At 42.0% G+C, this 20,699-nt stretch overlaps 1 protein-coding gene across 1 annotated transcript in view; it reads left to right on the top strand.

Moving 5' to 3' along the window:
- The window catches only part of LOC149169443 (peroxidase 72-like), a 64,304-nt gene extending 44,174 nt beyond the window's left edge, over positions 1 to 20,130 (top strand). Inside the window, exons 6-8 of the mRNA XM_089425193.1 lie at positions 3,877 to 3,985; positions 10,115 to 10,231; positions 19,962 to 20,130. Coding sequence (XP_089281319.1) covers positions 3,877 to 3,985; positions 10,115 to 10,231; positions 19,962 to 20,130 — 395 coding nt within the window. The remainder of the gene's footprint in view (positions 1 to 3,876; positions 3,986 to 10,114; positions 10,232 to 19,961) is intronic.
- The last annotated feature ends 569 nt before the right edge of the window (positions 20,131 to 20,699 follow it).

Raw genomic sequence — 20,699 nt, forward strand, 5'->3', positions numbered from 1 at the left:
GAGAGATTCTTCCTATAGAGACATGGGACCCTTTAATTCCCTCTTTTGATCCTTGTAGTTCTCATGATTTCTCAGATCTTGTTTTGCCTTCACAGGAGGAACTCTTTGAAGCCATGAGTTATGACTACCAAAGGAGTCCTTGGTTTCAGCCCTGCAAGGGGTTTATTCCGAAGAGCTATTATACGTAAGCCGAAAGGTTGCGTGGTTCCCTGTACCATATTGTATATATGAGGTACGCATTTTCAAGTTTTGTATTCTATAACACAAATATTTTATATGAAGTTTATATGTGGGATGTATTAACTTCGTGTCTAGTGTTCCTATTTATGTTTACAGAACTTGGAAGATTTCTCCTTTGGAAGTTTATGGTTGGTCCGTTCTGACAGGTATTGGTTCTCGAAACTGGCATATAGGTTAGGTTTTTCCACCTGCATTGTGCATTTATCAGTTTCCTTTCCCATTTTGCCTTAGGATCGACCCCACCAAGTTATGGTGCGGAACCTTCTCATTGCTTAGAAGTATCATGACTTGTGTGGTAGAGCCTACCTTATCATGGGTGCCCTAGTTAGTACCTTTTTTGTCGCTTGGCACTCATGCAGATTTTTCATCCCTAGGCTCGGGAGTCCTCTGTAGTCCCGCCATGACTTATGCGTTGAAGACTCATTCCTCCTTGCTTCCTCGCTTCGTTCTGGCCTTATACCCTAGAGGCTCCTATGTGTGTTGAGTTGTACTTCTGCATTGCATGTTGACCATTTGCACCTTTTGGCCTATAGCCGGCTTCACTTGGACTCGTGTTTAAGCCAACTTTTGACCATGATGTCTGCAAAATCAACCTTGCATACCTTTGACTTCTGCAGCTTGACATACCTTGATCCGTGGAAGGAACATACCTTTGAGTGTCACTGACCAGTTTTTCACCTCCCTGCATTGAGCATAGGAACGTTCCTTTCCCAGGAACTAGATCATCTGTTTCACCGACACTCGTTCTTTCCACTGTATCATAGCATTCTTTTATTCTTTTTCCGGCTTATCAGAAAAAGACAAAAAAATTAAATATTCCAAAAAGAGCGGGAACAGGGACATTATTTCCATTTATTGTTGGCAGCTAGAGTCAGTCGTGTCGCCCTTGAACAAAGCACTCAAAACAAAGTCTCCTCCGCATGGGTGGGATTTAGTTTGACTTAGGTAAGCCATAACCTTGTTATCGAGTCAGTTCTCCCCCGATTGGTTATCTCTTCCAATCATATGGAGGGTTCGTTCGTGCCTCCTGCATGACGAACTTATACAGATTCATTATATGCTGCCACATAGTCACATTGAGTCGTGCTTTTGTTCAAGGGAAGTTAGCCTGAGTCGGCCTTTCTGCGGTGTCTCTTGACTCATTTTTCAGTCGGCCATTCCTGGTTGTCAGTGTCATGTCTATCATCACATCAGTTATATTGGTCCTTCACTCGTGCCGGTTTGAGAAGGTCCCCATTGACTTCTTGCTGGCGGGTCTTGTCCTTATCGACGGCGACACATTGCTCTGAGGGCAGACCTAGAGACCGCACCCTGGCCCTATTTTCATTATTGATAGGTCACCTTGTGCTCAGCATCGATCAGTATCATGGGTCTTTGACTGAGTGGTTTCCCTTGTGTTCGACATCAGCATACATTATCACACATTGGGATTCGTGCAGTACCTTGGTTTCCATTTGACCCTATTGGTGGATACCTCGCCTCTGTGTCAGCTTTCATTATTGGTTGGTTCAGAGGGTTTCTGCCGTGCGCTAGCCACATCTTGTGTACGCCGGAAACGTACTTCGGTTGGGTTACTACATCTTTTTCGTCCGATTCCTTCCACATTATTGGCCTACGGGTTACACTCGCGCTAGATTGATGGAGGATGCCTTAATGCCTTCCTTCTAGCGGATCTTTCCCTATCGACTCCGACTCATTGCTCTGGGGCAAAGATCTAGAGTCCATTTGGCAGTACCTTGGGGTTTGCAGTCATTAGTGGCAGATTCCTCGCTATCGACAGTGGGAAACCATCATTGTCTCCTGATTGATAGATTCTTACAGGTGTTCGACTCCAGCTCATCTATTCACACTTGTTAGATTGTACTGGGTACCTTGACGCTCATTATCATTATCGGTGAGTAGTCTCGCGTTTTTTAACGGTATACATCAATGACCGGTAATCAAACGATTTCTCACATGGTCGACTTCAGATCATTTATTCCCATGGTGTAGAAATGTACCACGGCGGTCGGTGAAGACCTCAGGTTGTATCAGCATTCATTGGTTCACTTGACAGTTGCTCCTGTTGCTGCTAGTTGATACCACTCCACCTTATATGTTGCAGTCAGTCATGGCGACATTCTATATGCTGGCACCTGAGTTTGCAGTGTAGTACCATCCTATTCCATCATGTTCAGTTGGTACCTTATGGGATCAGTCTTTGATTTCAATGATCCGTTGCATCTTTCAGCATCATTGACAGTCTTATATGTGATATTCAGACATGTACTTACTCATTATGATCAGATGATCCATTATGTATTTTCCAGTCATTTATACTTGTATACTTAGTGGATCCGCTTGTACTTGATATGCGGACATGCTTTACTTTTCCTGAGCATGGGTATGCCCGCCTCAGACAGTGTTTCTTTCTGATCTCCTTTCGGTGGCTTGGCAGGCTGAATTCTGGTGAAGTCCTCCTCGGTTTTTCGGCAGAGTTCCTTTCCTTGTACTTACTTAATATATTTCGGCCATCATGTTCCCCTTCTGACCTCATACATTAGGGGGCATCTGTTATAGCTCCAAATCTCACTCTTATGGTTTGTGATGCTGCACTTATGGCCTAGGGCAACCCCTCCTTCCAGACCTGGTCCAAAAATTTAAAAAACAGTGTTTTATTCCCTATACGCGACTTTGCCCTGTGTTAAACGCGTGTACACGCGGTTCTGTCATACCCAACCCGTGTGTATCTATTAAAACACTTAAAAAAAATATAATTTCCTCTTTTTCGGGCGGTGATCGCGGGTTTACCTGCTGGATCACCTGTTAGTGCCCGTGGCCCAACTGTTCCCAACCAACTCCTAACTAAAAAACTACTTTGGAGAGGGTATAAAAAGACATCAAAGGGAAGGCCAAGGAGAGAGAGAAAGGAGAGCAAGATTATTATGCTAAGATTTTTCCCCTTAGACCAGGTCTGAAGTCCTTGGTGCTTTCTGCACTTCCCCCATCTTGCATAGGAAACCCTTGTTTCCATGTGTATTGGTGATCATTCATCCTTGATATCATCATTTGAGTAGGACTTGGAAGGAGCTCTTGTTGGAGGCTTGAGGCTGGAACGAATCCGGGAGGAAGCTTTGCTTGGAGCCTGCTGAAGGTGTTCAGGTGATATCTTTCCGATATATGTACTTTATTTGCCTTTATTTATAAAGAAACACGTCTTTGTTCCCGAAACAATCTTTCTTTATGCTTATGAGATTCTTGTCTTGAATTCTTATGCAAGTGGTTACTTAAAGATTTTTTTATAACTAACTTTATAGCATAAAGATGATTCATATATAAGTTTCTGTACGTGCACTATTGTGTTCTTTGATTTGTTTGTCTTGCAGGTCAAAGAAAGAAGAAGGGAACTCCAAGAAGGGTTTGCACCCTAACGGTCTTCTCGAACGTAGGACCTTAGGTATGTACCCTAAACATTGGAATTTGCTTAAAAGTAAAAATGATGGCTGTGTGTGTGTGTTTCTTTGAATAAGCAATTTTCAGTCTGGTAGAGTCTTAGCCCAAAGGACCCTAGGGGTACTTTCCCTTCAACCAGTAGTATTGAATACCAGATGGAGATTATTAAAAACTGAAATCCAAATACAAATGCTAATTATGCAGGAAGTCACACCATTGTCCAATCTCGATGCACAAGTTTCAAGCAGAGGCTTTGCAAACAGAGTGGAAATGGGCAGCCAGACTTCACCTTAGACAAACCCTACTATGATTAGCTCGAAACTGTTGGAAATTTCTGATAATTCCAAAACAACAATGAATAGAGAATAATGCTCTATTTTTAACACAGGAAACAGAGTTTTTCACACACACAAAAGGAAACTTGTATTCATTAACAAGACTGCTGTTACAAAATTCTTCCTCTCATAGAGGGATTCTTCTAAATAAAACTGAAAAACTTTCGACTAGCAAGTGAAGCCCAAATCCTCAATCAAGTCACAACAGAGAGCTGTTAAGTTCTGCCATGGGTAGATTGATAGTGGAGCTTAGTTGAGCTCACAGAAGCGGCAAATCAAAAACAAACATCAGAGCGTGCCACACCTATGTAAAACTTCCTACAATCACTGGAGCCCTCTTCCTTTCGCTGCCTTTTTCTTTATTTGCAATCAAGACTTGCTCTGCATTACATTGCTGAATCTACCTTCGTGATTTTGGAAGGCCTCGACATAACTTCCCCACTCAATCTGACGAAGCTCTGCAAGTTCGACGTTGAGAAAAAAAAAACGGGTAAATGGTGCGGTCATGAGATGATCTCACAATCCAGCTCAACTCATCCAAGCACCAACATGATTCAGCGTAATGCTCTGAGAAAATTGTAATGTGAACGTAGGTGCTTCTAATTGCTCCTTCGACAACAGAGACGACTATATCTTCCGTGCAAAGTTTCCTATTTCAACAACCATAATGAATTTTACATTAATTACTTCACTAATATCGCACGGCCTCTTTTACTGAACTTTACGCGCCAGGGAGAGGTTGTATTGACAAACTGCTCAGGGCACGTGTCAGCTGATGAGTGTGCTCGCTTCTCCCCAGAGAATTACCACCATTTCGAGAAAAGCGGTGCAGGGAACTGGCGGTTTTGACGCTGCAGTTGAAAGTAACATTTCAACACTCCCCTTTAATTTCAACTGCTGAGTTATCAGTCATACCCAGAAATTTCCCCAAAAACTCAAAAATTTTCTGCCCCAATGATTTGGTCAGAATATCTACAACCTTCTCCTGAGTTCTGCAGTGTTCTAAAACAATTTCTCCATTGTTTACCAATTCCCTGATGTAATGAAACTTTGTGTCAATCTCTTATGAAACACAGAATTCTTGGATAATGCAATTCCTTTTGCTTGCTCTTGGCATAAACTCCTTAACATCCTTCTCATCCAAATTGCTTGACACGCTGCTGCTGTAGCTACCACATATTTTGCATCTGCTGTAGACAACGTTACAATAGGCTGTTTTTTAGAAGCCCATGAAATGGCTCCTGAACCCATGTGAAAAACATAACCGGATGTGCTTTTCCGATCATCTACACTTCCAGCCCAATCACTATCAGTGTATCCAATTAAATCTGAACATTCTAAAACAATATATAAAATGCCAAACCTTTTAGTACCTTTAACATACCTCAGAATCCTTTTTGTTGCCTGCCAATGTGCTTCTTTTGGCCTCTCCATGAATCTGGAAATCAAACTAACAACATGCATTATATCCGGTCTAGTTTCAGTCAAATACATGAGGCTGCCAACTATGCTCTTGTACAAACTAGGATCAAAATCCTTGTTGTTGTCCTCTTTCCTGAGTTTTAATCCCATCACTGTGGGAGTGATTGCTGCTTTGCTCTCGTGCATATTAAATCTTTCCAACACTTCATTAACATATTTCGCTTGTGAGATAAAAATCCTATTTCCATTTTGTTATACTTCTATTCCTAAGAAGTATCTCAGCAAACCCATGTCAGTCATTTCAAATTTTTCTTTCATAACTGTCTTGAAATTTTCAATAAGGTAATCATCATTACTTGTGAAAATAACATCATCAACATATAACACAACAATTAGTATTTTACCATCCTTTTCTTTGATGTAGAGTGTGGGTTCTCCCTCACACTTTTCAAATCCATTTTCCAGTAGATAGGAATCTATCGTACTGTACCACGCTCTTGGTGCTTGCTTCAGCCCATAAAGAGCTTTCTTCAATCTGCACACTTTGTGCTCTTGGCCTTTCTTTTCATAGTCCAGAGGTTGTTCAATGTAAACCTCTTCCATTAACACTCCATTTAGGAATGCTGACTTCACGTCCATTTGGTAAACTTTCCACTTGTTTTGTGCTGCTATGGACAGCACTGCTCTCACGGTTTCCATTCTAGCAACCAATGCGGAAGTTTCCTCATAGTCTCTCCCATGCTACTGCTTATATCCTTTGACAACAAGTCTCGCCTTGTGTCTTTCTATTTTGCCTTCAACATTACTCTTGGTCTTATAGACCCATTTAACTCCAATGACATCCTTTCCTTTTGGTAGTTCAACTAAATCCCATGTCTTGTTTCTTTCTATGGCATTGATCTCCTCATCCATAGCTTCTATCCATTTCCTATCCTTAATTGCTTCTTCGAAATGAACAGGGTCATCAACATGACAATATAAAATAAATAAAGAGTTCATACCTTCATTTGTTGCCTCTTGTTCATAAATGTCACTTAAATTTCTGAACTTCTTACCTCTTTCATTTGGTGTACAAGTGCTTGAAGAAGCACTTGAATTTCCTCCTTGTGGTGTGCTTGGAGAAGCACTTTCATTTCTCCTCAAGGGTGTATCTTGCTGCCCTTGTGTTGGTGTTGTTGTTTGGGGATGTATTTCAGCCATCTCCTCATCATTTTCATCATGAGACAAAGAGTTTTTAACATTCACTGTTTTCTCTATGCTTCCATCCCAAGCTTCCTCCTCAATGAACTGAACATCTCTACTCACAATAAGCTTCTTGGTGGATGGGTTATACAACCTATAAGCTTTGGATTCCTCACTGTATCCAATGAAAATACATTTCTCCCCTTTGCTGTCCAACTTCTTCCTTAGTTGATCTGGAATGTGTGCATAAGCCACACATCCAAAAACTTTCATGTGGGTGATTCCTTGCTTTGTCCCACTCCATGCTTCTTCCGGCACTCTGTTCATGACTGCTTTTTTAGGGAATCTATTCAAAATATACGCTGCAAAGTGTACAGCTTCATCCCAATAATCATTTGGCAAATGCTTTGCCTTTAACATACTCCTCGCCATATCCATAATTGTCCTATTCTTCCTTTCGGCAACTCCATTTTGCTGCGGAGTGTACCTAGTGGTAAACTACTTATGAATTCCATTTTCTCTACAAAAACATAGAAATTCTTTGGAGATATAATCACCTCCTCTATTAGTTCTTAGAACTTTGATATGCAGCCCACTTTGGTTTTCTACAAGTGTTTTGAAATTGCAAAATCTTTCAAACACTTCACTTTTGTTCTTCAGGAAATAAACCCAAGTTTTTCTAGTAAAATCATCAATAAATGTTAGCATATAGTGGCTTCTTGCAAGTGATAGAGTTTGCATCGGTCCACATAAATCTGAGTGGACAATCTCTAAGGGTGCTTTTGCCCTTATGCTTTTCCCAGATGGAAAACTTTCTCTGTGTTGTTTCCCCAAGATACAACCTTCACAAAGGTTGTCTGGTTTCTCTATCAATGGTAATCCTCTTACCATTCCTTTTCTATTCAACAAGTTAAGACCTCCAAAGTTGAGATGTCCAAATCTCAAGTGCCACAACCAATTTTCATCTTTTGGTTCGCTTTGGAAAGCCTCTTGTGTCACTGCTGCTATTTCTTCTCCATTTTTTAAATCTACTTTCATTCTGAGAGGGAACATCATGTTCCTTGTCATCTTCACTTCAGCAATATATTGTTTGCTGGGTGTTTTATCCATGATGGTGCATACATCATTCAAAAAGAAAACATTGTACTCCTTTTGAATAAGTTTTCCAATACTAATGAGGTTACATTTCATTCCAGGAACATAACAAACATCTGCTATGGTTTTCTTTTGACATTTCTTTGTTAAGACTTTTACTTCTCCTTTTCCCATAACATAAACTTTACTATCAGTCCCTAGTGTGACTTGTGACTTCACACTCTGATCTAACATAGAAAACGGGGCTATGTTTCCTGTCATATGGTTACTGCAACCGAAGTCTAGAAACCATACATCTTCACTCTTTTCTTCAACCATATTATAGGCTAAAAAAAAATTATTTTGGCAGATATTTTCTCTAGTGAAATTTGCACTAGTTCTATTACTCATATCATGTTGTTTCTTCCTACATTCACTTGCATAATTTCCATATTTTTTACAATAGTGACATTGGACATTGGATTTATCATACCTTTTTCCTTGAGCATGATGTTGTCCACTTTGTTGGCTGCTGCCTTGGCCTTGGTTCTGATTTGGAATGCTGCCTCTTCATTGAGCATTTGCTGGACTGTTTCTTCCACCTCTATTTCGGCTTCTGCCTCTTCCTCTCTTGTTTCCTTTGCCTTGACCTCTTCTTCTTCCAAAGAACATCTGGGTCTTAAAGGCATGCTCTAGAGATGAGTTTTCTTTTCTACTCAATCTCTGCTCATGTGTCATCAATGGTGCATGTAGTTCATCAACTGAGAAGTTTGTGAGATCCTTTGTCTCTTCTATGGTGGTGACAATCACATCGAACCTTGAGGGTAGGATCCTCAATAGTTTCTCCACAATCCTCCTTTCTTCAAGAATCTCTCCATGAGACCTTATCTGTGTGACCAGACCAATCACATGTGTGAAGAATGAGTCAATATTATCTGACTCTTTCATGCAGAGATTCTCAAAATCTCTCCTCAGCAACTGTAGTTTTGTTGTCTTCACTTTCTCCATGCCTTGATAGGCTATCTTGAGAGTTTTCCATGCTTCTTTGGATCTCTTGCTTGCTGCTATCCTTGGAAACACACTCTCATGCACTGCTTGATACAAAAAGTAGAGGGATTTAGAATCCTTCTTCTTATTGCTCTTCAAAAGATCTTTCTCTGCCTGAGTTAAATTATTAAACTCATTTTCATCTGCTGGTTCTTCAAAACCATCCTCAACAAATTCCCATAAGTCTTGGGATCAATAAAAGCTCCATAGTTATTGCCCAATAGTCATAGTTTTTCCCATTAAATTGTGGGAGCTGAGTATTACAGATACCCATGCTAGTGCTGGCCCCAACCATCCTTGCACTCTTAACTATGCTTCAAAATACTTGACTGTGTATTTAAAATAACTGACTGTCCTCAACAGTAACACAAAAACTAATTTGAGAGATACCTTGGATTCTTTCTTGACTGAGTCTTCACTCTGCTGGAGAAGCTGCTGCAACAAGAAATCCTTCCTTCAGCTTCTTTGACACCTTCAAAGATCATGTACAAGCTCTAATACCATGTTGGAAATTTCTGATAATTCCAAAACAACAATGAACAGAGAATAATGTTATGTTTTTAACACAGGAAACAGATTTTTTCACACACACAAAAGGAAACTTGTCTTCATTAACAAGACTGTTGTTACAAAATTCTTCCTCTCACAAAGGGATTCTTCTAAATAAAACTGAAAAACTTTCAACCAACAAGTGAAGCCCGAATCCTCAATCAAGTCACACCAGAGAGCTGTTAAGTTCTGTCGTGGGTAGATTGATAGTGGATCTTAGTTGAGTTCACGGAAGCAACAAATCAAAAACAAACATCAGAGCGTGCCATGCCTGTGTAAACTTCCTACAATCACTGGAGCCCTCTGCCTTTCGCTACCTTTTTCTTTATTTGCGATCAAGACTTGTTGTGCATTACATTGCTAAATCTGCCTTCGTGATTTTGGAAGGCCTCGGCATAACATCCCCACTCTATCTGACGAAGCTCTGCAAGTTCGACGTTGAGAAAAAAAAAAAACAGGTAGAATGGTGCGGTCATGAGATGATCTCACAATCCAGCTCAACTCATCCAAGCACCAACATGATTCAGCGTAATGCTCTAAGAAAATTGTAATGTGAATGGAGGCGCTTCTAATTGCTCCTTCGACAACAAAGATGACTATATCTTTTGTGCAAAGTTCCCTATTTCAACAACCGTAATGAATTTTACATTAATTACTTCACCTATATCGCACAGCCTCTTTTACTGAACTTTACGCACTGGGGGAAGGTTGTATTGACAAAATTCTCGGGGCACGTGTCAGCTAATGAGTGTGCTCGCTGCCCCCGGGATAATTACCACCATTTCATGAAAAGCGGTGCGGGGAACTGGCGGTTTTGATGGTGCAGTTGAAAGTAACATTTCAACAAAAACCATGTGTCCCAAATCTGGAGGAGATAATAACTTGTTTCCACTAGATTTCGTGAGTCAAACCAAATTCGAAAACTACTACTTCAAGCATTTGGTCAGGGGGTGGTGGGCTCCAGTATTGTAGCAATAATGCTACAACTCCTGGAGCTTCCTATCTCTAATTTTATCAACCTGGTAGTTCGTACAAACTTGGAAGCGACGGTGCTGTATGCACAAGTACTAGCTCTTGTCGCAGCTGTCACTTGGTCAGCTGGCACAAGTTCGCTAGGGCTCAAGCCAACTTCTATATGTTCTCAGAAGAAGCTTTCTAAATGATGGACGAATGCTATTTCAAAGGAAATTAATCTACTTTGCAAAAATGAACTGAAAGCCAACCAAAACATGAAACCCTATCAAACCCTAATCTGACTAGTTTAACCTCTATGATGCAATAGTGAGAGTGCAAATGTCTAAAAAGGATGCCATTACTTCTAGTGATGTGAAATGCATGAACTTATACTACTTCCATTGAAAAGAACATTGTTTTTGTATTTTTGCTTAAGTGGATGGAGTGATTATGATTTTGTTTCTTATTAGGGTTTGGCTGTGCAGAGGTGGTGCGATGGGAGAGAAAGCTTGGGAAAGGTCAGGATGGCTAGGAGAGGTCCCAGAGGGTCCCTAGCATCAGTCCACAGAAGTCTACAATGTTCAGATGCTCGGCAACCAAGTTTGCAGGCTTCTACAGAATGTCTGCAGGGGATCCTACAGGAAACTAAGGAATTCTACAGGAAGTCTGCTAACTTCTACAGGACGTGCTGTAAGTGGAAGTTTCGGGTGATGGTGAAGTGATGGAACGGTTTGGGTGGATAGGTAAGGTGGAGATGGAGCTTGTGATGACTCAGGGGCAGAGAAACATGATGGAGAAAGAGTGCACGGAGTTGGTTGGTGGATAGAAGGATGGCAGCAACGAAAGGTCAAAAAGATGAAGCTACGTGGCAATGGATGAGTTGGAAGGTAAACGAGCTGAACAGAGGTCGAGTAGGTGGCTTGAGGAGAGGTTAAGAAGAAGAAGAAGGAAGTAGAATGATATGGAGCAGTGTAAATAAAACAAATGACTTATGTCTTGCACCAAAAAAACGAGAATTCATTAACCAGTGCTACCTGTGCTATTAAACCAATGAACAACACTGTAAATCATGAAGAAAAGTCGTGCATGGAATTGTAATGACGAAGTATGGCCCAAGAGCAAAATGCATGGAAGGATCCACGATTAAACCGACTGTGTTGCTGCTTGCATAAAAGTAGAAAAGACTGCGTTTTTTTTGGTGGTTGGTATAGACTGCACCCCAATCCCTAAACAGAGATGGCAGTGGAGGCACTAACAACCTTTTCTTGGAGCTCCAGTAGATTACAAACCTCCTATCCTAATCTAAGCAGCTGAAAGTAATTTAACCATAAGCTAATCCTACTCAATCTTATTAAAGAAATCAAATCAGCAACCTGTGTTCTTTGCAATGCATATCAAAACAAGGAAACAAAATGCTGGAAAGAAAGGTAAATAGCACTACAAGAAGAGGAGATCTATTGCTCTCAGGTTGGGCCCTAACCTGAGAGCTATAGCTCCCTTAAAAGCTCAGAATTAGATCCAAATCTGCTTGCCTTTATTCATAATCAAAAGTCTAATGTCATGCCAAAACTGGCTTACAAAAACAAACACCGAGCTATGCTAAAAAATTACAATATCAGTCCAAAAGTTCAAAAAGCTCCTAACAAAGGCTACGGCCTTCATATTTATAAAAAAATGAAGATCAAGCTGGTTCCTCCATTCGCGGAGCTTGGCTGTCCAACTGAAAGTCAAACTGCTGTAAAACTGCTGATCTTGTAGAACGTGTTGGCTGCCTTTAAGCTAGGTGGGGAGAGCTGTTAGAGCTCGGAGTAAGGTGAAAATCACGAGGAGGGTCATCAAGACTGTGGACAACCTCCCTATGAACCCGCAATGTCACCTTTGTTGTCTCCTTGTCTCCTTTTGCGTGGTCTTTTGCTCTCTTTAATGCCAAGAACCTGAAATCATCATGTATTAGTCACATAGATATAATGCCTGCCCTTCTTCCTACAAACAACACGAATATACTAAGAAATGAATGCATAAGTGGTAAAATATGAATGGTTGAGCAAGGTAAGTAGGCCAATATGAGCCCAAATTGTACCAAAAATTGGGGCTCATCATCACCCCCCAGCTAAACTATTTGCTGATCCTTGAGCAACTTTGCTCCGGCTCCTCGTCCTTGGCCGAGAACTAGAGCCCGGAGCATGCTCTTCCTTTCCTGTTCTTGGTGGCCCTGCCTTTTCTGCCCCTGGCGGTGATGAGGGTGGCGCTTCCTCCCCCTTTCCCATTTCCTGTAGCCGGGCCAGAGTGTCCTATAGAACATTTTCAGCTTCCTGTAGCCGAGTTTTTTCAGTCAACAGGTCTAACCTTTCTTGCCACGTATTTTTCTTTGGAATCCCCTTCTCATAGGTGACTGTGATCCTAGAGGGTGACTTTTCCTTGGGAGAAGCAGGGGTATCTTCGATGACAATCGGGCTGCTGGACGGAGGCTGTGGCTTGCCCGTCTTTATCCTAACACTTCTTCGAGCTTTAAAGTATAGAGGGGTCTCCCTCTTCCTCTTTTCTTTTGGCTTAGGTGGCGTGCTGAGGCCAGCTAATACAGCTGCTGCCTCCCGTGCCAGAATATCCACCTTCTTCTCTTTGGGTTTCACCTTTTCGGGGCTTCCTGTAGAAGCCCCTGTTTTGGTAATTTTCGGGCTTCCTGTAGAAGACCCTTTCTCTATTTTCGGGCTTCCTGTAGAAGCCTGTTTCTGCTTTCCTGTAGACACGGGTGTCACCACCTTTTCTTGCTTTGCTGCATGGGTTTTGCTTTTTGCTTTGGTTGCAGGTGCTGACGAGGTACTTGGGCTGATGTGGACCACCTCAGCTTTGTTCGTTCTGCTCTTCAACCTCTTTTCTCTTGCTGACAAGATGGGTGTGCCACCTTTTTCTTTGTCATCCTTTTCCTCATGCTTCTTATTTTGTTCTTTCTTCTGCACTGTGGTCGGGGTCTTCTGGCCTTTTTCTCTCTTTCCCTCGGCCACTGCTTCTTGTTCCTCACTACTGGAGGAACCCGTTTCTTCAATCAACATTTTAATGTCTCCATCTCTTGTCAAATTCCGGAATGATTCCCATGAGAGGGGAACCTTATATGAATGAAGCGCATCCTCCACAAGAAGTTTGATCAACCCATGGTGGGCTATCTGATCTGGTATGCCCTCTTTTAGCTTTGTGGCACACTCAATTAGAGACTGTAACAGGAAATAAGGAATGCTCAGTTTTTGTTCTACAGGAAGATCAATCTGGTGCCTCAATTCAGTGAGCAACCGAAAGTGATATGCATACACGATGCTAAAACGGCCTTCACAGGTTATATACTTCATGCTTTACAGGCTGACTTCATTCCATGGTGGCAACAAGCTGGTTCTTCGCACCCCATTTTTGTCCTCCGAGAATTCCTCCTCAGGTGGAAAGAATTATTTCTTGGCTTGCTGGCTCAACTTCCTTTCTTCCTTATCCCATGGCAAACCCATCGGAAGTTCAGTAATCCGACTGATATATTGCAGGGTTAGCTTGAGGCTTAGACCCATGAAGTTCACTGTGGCCAATGTCTTGGATTTCGGCTTCAGAGCCTGCAAAAATTCTTCTGCCACTTCATCATCGTAACCCTGCAACTTGTCACAAAAAGATATCCATTGAACCCGTGTGAAGAGCTCTACCACTTCCTGGTTTTCCCTTAATTTGGTTGAATCAATGGGTTCTCGTCTTATAAACCCACCCGGCATGATAAAACAGTTTTCTTAACCAGAGGTGGTGATTGTGGAAGAGATTTTAGTTTACTGAGACAGAGCATAGAATGTCATGCACATAACCCACAAAACTTATCCCTGAGGAACTTAACACAGTTTAATTACTCGACATCCTGTAGAATGACAGTATAGGCACAACAGACAACAATTTCACCGTTTGTCTATGACCAGACTGTGGACGACAATTCTGCCACCCTTAATAACCAGTTGCATGAAGAGTTCAGGGTTACCTCTTTAATTGGCCACCTTTTTACGTGAGGCACCCGCTTTCCTGTAGAAAACTGCGTTCCTGTAGGATGACAGCGTTCCTGTAGAATGACAGCGTTCCTGTAGAATGCAGCGCGCGATTTTCGGGAGAGACTGCAGTCGGTCTGCGCCTTGGGTGTGCTTCTCAGTCGCTCTGATAGCCAAAGGCTCGGCGTATCACACTGCAGAAGGGTCAGGATAGCCGCTCGAGTTCAAACCGGTGGTTGATAAATGCATGAATGCAATCTAGCCGATTAGATTTTGAATTCGGCGGAATCCGTGGTGCGGGGGTGATCTGTCCCCGCCGGACCGTTGGGTGACGTCACCCCATCATTCAACTGTGCGTTCACTTGCTGCCGCATCAATTCCCGCAGATCTGCCGCCGCCTCTTCGGTTAAACTCGATTTTTTCGATGGGATTGCTCTCACGTGCGTGCTGCTATTCTTTTTGTCATGGCCGCCACCCTCTCATCCAACTAGACCATTAACTGGCCGACGTGGCCGGCCAAATGGCCATACGGCCGCTCAACCCATTCACCTTTACACTTAAGCAATCAATCAAAGTAACATTCATGCAATCTGATGGAAGGAAGGGTCGAGACACTTACCTGCGTGGCTGCACACGATGTTTCAGCTCTTTGGACGTTGATGAGTCGATTTACCTGCTGCTGGCGAACTTACACAGGCCCGGAGGTCCATGTTCACGAGCTGCCGACGATGGATGGAATGCTTTGGTTGCATGCGCCCACGTTTCACTTCATATGGCCCGCGCGGTGAATGGTATCCACTCTAGCAGGCTTAACTATTACAGGACTCCCGCGGGATGTCTTGGAACAGTTCTTCCTCCTTGGGTGCATGCTGCACGACGATGGATGGCCTCACGATCATGCTCTCGGAGCTTCTGGCTGACTGTGATGAATATGGTGTGAGATCTCTATCGCTTTTTCCCATTTACAATTTGCTTTTTCTCGAGACTCATCGTTCTGCTTTGCTGGTGCAGGTACTTTGTTGCATGTCGACAAGGATGGTGGAACAAAATAACAGCAATGTGCATGGTTGACAACAGTGGCGTGCATGCGTCCAAACCGATCCTTAGCCGTTAGATCTCCTCATGAAATGAATTCTGGCCCGTTCTGAGCTTCTACAGGAAGCTTCCTATAGAAATACAGCGCTTCCTGTAGAAAGGATGCATTCCTGTAGAGAGTCTGCGTCTTCCTGTAGAAGACTCAAGCTGTAATAAAATTGCACATACCTTGGAGAAAATGAGTATTCTTGGAGGAGGTGCTGGTGAGGTGTCCTGGCTGCATGATGAGGACCCTTGGCTTTGAGTTGAGAGGCTTCCTCTCCTCCATAGAACACCTGCATGCAATTTTACATAATGCATCTGCTGACCTTGTTTTTTTCTTGTGTTTTTTTCTTCTTTTTTCTCTTTTTTTTGAAAGATAACAGGGGCGCCTCATTGAGGTTTTCACCCTTGCCATCTGCCTTGAGCGCCTCAAAGAGGTTTTCACCCAAATATCTTATTCTCTTTTTTCTTTTTTCCCAACCCATTGACCGCCTCATGGAGGTTTTCAATCAATGAGCCAATCTAAGGCGCCTCCAAGGAGGTTTTCACCTTAGATTTTTATTTTTCTCTTTTTTCTCTTTTTTTCTTTTTCTCTTTTTTTTTTCTACCCTACCCTACTTGAAAAACAAAATCATTCTCAAGTATAAGAATACTTCCAATGGAGCCATGTGCACATCGAGATTAGAGAAAAGATGATGTGAAGGCTCAAAATGCATGCTTTGACAGGTATCCAGATCTCAGAGACCAAATGATCTGGCTTTGGAGGGATCAAACAAAGCTGAGGAAGAGAGTACTGCTGCAACTCAGTGACTGTATGGAACCATGTCTCAATATAGCTTTGATATCCTTGGTCCTTTTTCTGATCTGGATCATTCTTCATGTCACCTTCTATCATGACTTTCTCATCTTCCTCCTTTTGCTGATCTTTCTCTTGAATACATGGAAGATTTGATGGTAACCATGAGGAAACTCTCTCGATCTTTGATTCTGATCTATTCTCTTCATCAAGTGCAGCCCATGGTTCTTTGATCTCCTCTTTTGAATCTTCTTTTGCTGGATGTGATCCTTCAATGCTTTCAAGATGATCTCCTTTTTGCAATGCTTTTCCTGAGCTATGGTGAAGATCATTGAGCTCAAGAGGAGTCATTTGGACATGTTGTGCCTCAGCTTTGCAATTGGGTTGAGCTACTCCATGGTATGGCTTTGGAAATGGTACGGGTAGTTGAGTGGAGGTGTGAAATTGAGATGGAGATGGATGGCATTGTGGTTGGGTAGGCATTTGGGGTTGCCTTGGTGGAGGAGGAGGCGATGGTTGTGGATGAGCAGGTGGTGGAGGAAAATGAGCGGGATGAGAGTTGTACTGGGGCCTCCACTCCTGATAAGGTGCATTCCACTGAGGCTGTGGCTGAGCATAAGAGTGAAATGAATGGGCAACTGGTTGGGCATAATATGGATCTGTGAAGGAACAAGGAGGATATGACCAAGGAGGAGGTGTAGACCAGGAAGGATGAGCAGGGGGACCCCAAGAAGGCATGAAAGTGGCTTGATAGGGGTCATAATAGGTCTCAGAGGTCCCTTGCAGTTCCTGCTGGTAAGATCTAGGGCCATACGGCCAACTTTGGTTCATGTAATAGAGTGATTCAGTGGCTCCTTTGGCTATCTGATATGCAGCTTTGATTCTGGGTAAGGAAGGGCACTGATCTGTAGGATGGTATTCTTCACAGACAAAACACACTTCTAGAGAGTGCATTGGACATTCGTTCCTAGGATGCTTTCTAGTGCACCTAGGACAAAAAATGGCCAAAGCCCTCTTGGCTTCTTCTTGCTTCTTTTGGATCCGCAAGGTATCCAGTTGCATGGCAAGAAACTGCCTCATATCACTCTTGAAATCTTCAATCTGATTTTCAAATTCATCTTTGGACAAGATGTTGCTCCCAACATTTCTGCTTGTAGCCATTTGCTCCAAAGGAATGTTTTCTTCTTCTTCTCCCCCAGAGGTTCTTCAAATATGTCTTGATGTCCACCCAGGGGTTCTTCAATCACAGCCATCGAAGAAGAGAGAAGGTTGTGTGAAGCAGTGGGGGTGTTGTGCAATCATTTTTCTAACTGATCTCTACTCCTACAAGGCATGAAATGAACTCTTTTTGGTTGATTTTTGCTTTTTTTCTACTTCTACTTGCAAAACTGAAATAGATTGAACTACAACTAACTATCTTGCTAAAATGAAAATGCGGAATTGAAATGAAAGCAGGAAAGGACTAATCTATTTTGCTCAAGTGAAATTGCAGGAATGAAATGCTAGGCTACGCTTGCGGAATTGAAATGCTAATCTACGCTTGCAGAAATGAAATTGCAGAATTGAAATGCTAATCTATGAAAGCAGGAAATGCTAATCTATGAAAGCAGGAAATGTCTATGCTACTTTTGCAGAATGGAAATGAAATAAACTACTTAGCAGAAGATTGTAGTGGAAAATAGAAGAAAAGCGACAATCACCAATACTCTGACGCTTCCCCGGCAACGGCGCCAAAAAGATGGTGGGCTCCAGTATTGTAGCAATAATGCTACAACTCCTGGAGCTTCCTATCTCTAATTTTATCAACCCGGTAGTTCGTACAAACTTGGAAGCGACGGTGCTGTATGCACAAGTACTAGCTCTTGTCGCAGCTGTCACTTGGTCAGCTGGCACAAGTCCGCTAGGGCTCAAGCCAACTTCTATATGTTCTCAGAAGAAGCTTTCTAAATGATGGACGAATGCTATTTCAAAGGAAATTAATCTACTTTGCAAAAATGAACTGAAAGCCAACCAAAACATGAAACCCTATCAAACCCTAATCTGACTAGTTTAACCTCTATGATGCAATAGTGAGAGTGCAAATGTCTAAAAAGGATGCCATTACTTCTAGTGATGTGAAATGCATGAACTTATACTACTTCCATTGAAAAGAACATTGTTTTTGTATTTTTTCTTAAGTGGATGGAGTGATTATGATTTTGTTTCTTATTAGGGTTTGGCTGTGCAGAGGTGGTGCGAAGGGAGAGAAAGCTTGGGAAAGGTCAGGATGGCTAGGAGAGGTCCCAAAGGGTCCCTAGCATCAGTCCACAGAAGTCTACAACGTTTAGATGCTCGGCAACAAAGTTTGCAGGCTTCTACAGGATGTCTGCAGGGGATCCTACAGGAAACTAAGGAATTCTACAGGAAGTCTGCTAACTTCTACAGGATGTGCTGTAAGTGGAAGTTTCGGGTGATGGTGAAGTGATGGAACGGTTTGGGTGGATAGGTAAGGGGGAGATGGAGCTTGTGATGACTCAGGGGCAGAGAAACAGGATGGAGAAAGAGTGCACGGAGTTGGTTGGTGGATAGAAGGATGGCAGCAACGAAAGGTCAAAAAGATGAAGCTACGTGGCAATGGATGAGTTGGAAGGTAAACGAGCTGAACAGAGGTCGAGTAGGTGGCTTGAGGAGAGGTTAAGAAGAAGAAGAAGGAAGTAGAATGATATGGAGCAGTGTAAATAAAACAAATGACTTATGTCTTGCACCAAAAAAACGAGAATTCATTAACCAGTGCTACCTGTGCTATTAAACCAATGAAAAACGCTGTAAATCATGAAGAAAAGTCGTGCATGGAATTGTAATGACGAAGTATGGCCCAAGAGCAAAATGCATGGAAGGATCCACGATTAAACCGACTGTGTTGCAGCTTGCATAAAAGTAGAAAAGACTGCTTTTTTTTTGGTGGTTGGTATAGACTGCACCCCAATCCCTAAACAGAGATGGCAGTGGAGGCACTAACAACCTTTTCTTGGAGCTCCAGTGGATTACAAACCTCCTATCCTAATCTAAGCAGCTGAAAGTAATTTAACCATAAGCTAATCCTACTCAATCTTATTAAAGAAATCAAATCAGCAACCTGTGTTCTTTGCAATGCATATCAAAACAAGGAAACAAAATGCTAGAAAGAAAGGTAAATAACACTACAAGAAGAGGAGATCTATTGCTCTTAGGTTGGGCCCTAACCTGAGAGCTATAGCTCCCTTAAAAGCTCAGAATTAGATCCAAATCTGCTTGCCTTTATTCATAATCAAAAGTCTAATGTCATGCCAAAACTGGCTTACAAAAACAAACACCAAGCTATGCTCAAAAATTACAATATCAGTCCAAAAGTTCAAAAAGCTCCTAACAAAGGCTACGGCCTTCATATTTATACAAAAATGAAGATCAAACTGGCTTCCTCCATTCGTGGAGCTTGGCTGTCCAACCGAAAGTCAAACTGCTGTAAAACTGTTGATCCTGTAGAACGTGTTGGCTACCTTTAAGCTCCGTGGGGAGAGCTGTTAGAGCTCGGAGTAAGGTGAAAATCACGAGGAGGGTCATCAAGACTGTGGACAACCTCCCTATGAACCCGCAATGTCACCTTTGTTGTCTCCTTGTCTCCTTTTGCGTGGTCTTTTGCTCTCTTTAATGCCAAGAACCTGAAATCATCATGTATTAGTCACATAGATATAATGCCTGCCCTTCTTCCTACAAACAACATGAATATACTAAGAAATGAATGCATAAGTGGTAAAATATGAATGGTTGAGCAAGGTAAGTAGGCCAATATGAGCCCAAATTGTACCAAAAATTGGGGCTCATCAGCGGGCATAGACTGCTGAACTCCAACGAAGAATTGTATGCCAAGGGCAAAGGCAAGACGATGGAGCTAGTGAAAACATACGCAGAAAATGAGGAGGCCTTCTTAAATGAGTGTGCAATATCGATGGTAAAGTTGGCGAACATCAAGCCTCTTACAGGCACCATGGGAGAAATCAGTTGAATTCAGTTAATTTCCAGCTTTTGCATTGCATGGCATTACATCCCTCCTTATAGATGCATTACTAAATAAAACTTTCTTGCACATACAGTATGTCACAGCGGGCCATCCTTAAGTTGATTGCAGATTTCCTGAATATTTAGGAATCTAATGAACATAAACAAGATCAATTTTTTAACCGCACCCATATATGGATTCCCGAATATTTGAGAATCAGCAATCAAGTTAAACTCACCGGTCACAGCGTGATAGTATTGCCGCCAGTTAGATATTAGGTTTATAATTGGGTCAGTCGATAGAATAACATTAGTTCAACGTTGAATACCTCGAATGAAATTGTCATATATTCAGAAGTATCTCTAAATATTTGATGAAAAATTAGTGCGACAAATCAAGATTTTTGTGGAAGTTCAGGCATTATTGATTTCTCTGTTTTTCCTTAATTTTCACACATCCAGCTTTAGAGATTCAGAGGAGAACATCGAAATTTGAAATCCCATCCATATGGTATAAGTGATTTGATTATCAGTATCTTCCCTGGAAAACATGATTATGTTGAATGCTAACCTTGT

The sequence above is a fragment of the Pinus tabuliformis genome, chromosome 4_2 (genome assembly GCF_031772625.1).
Source record: "Pinus tabuliformis cultivar Carrire ecotype Pingquan chromosome 4_2, CPIR1, whole genome shotgun sequence".
NCBI lineage: Eukaryota > Viridiplantae > Streptophyta > Pinopsida > Pinales > Pinaceae > Pinus > Pinus tabuliformis.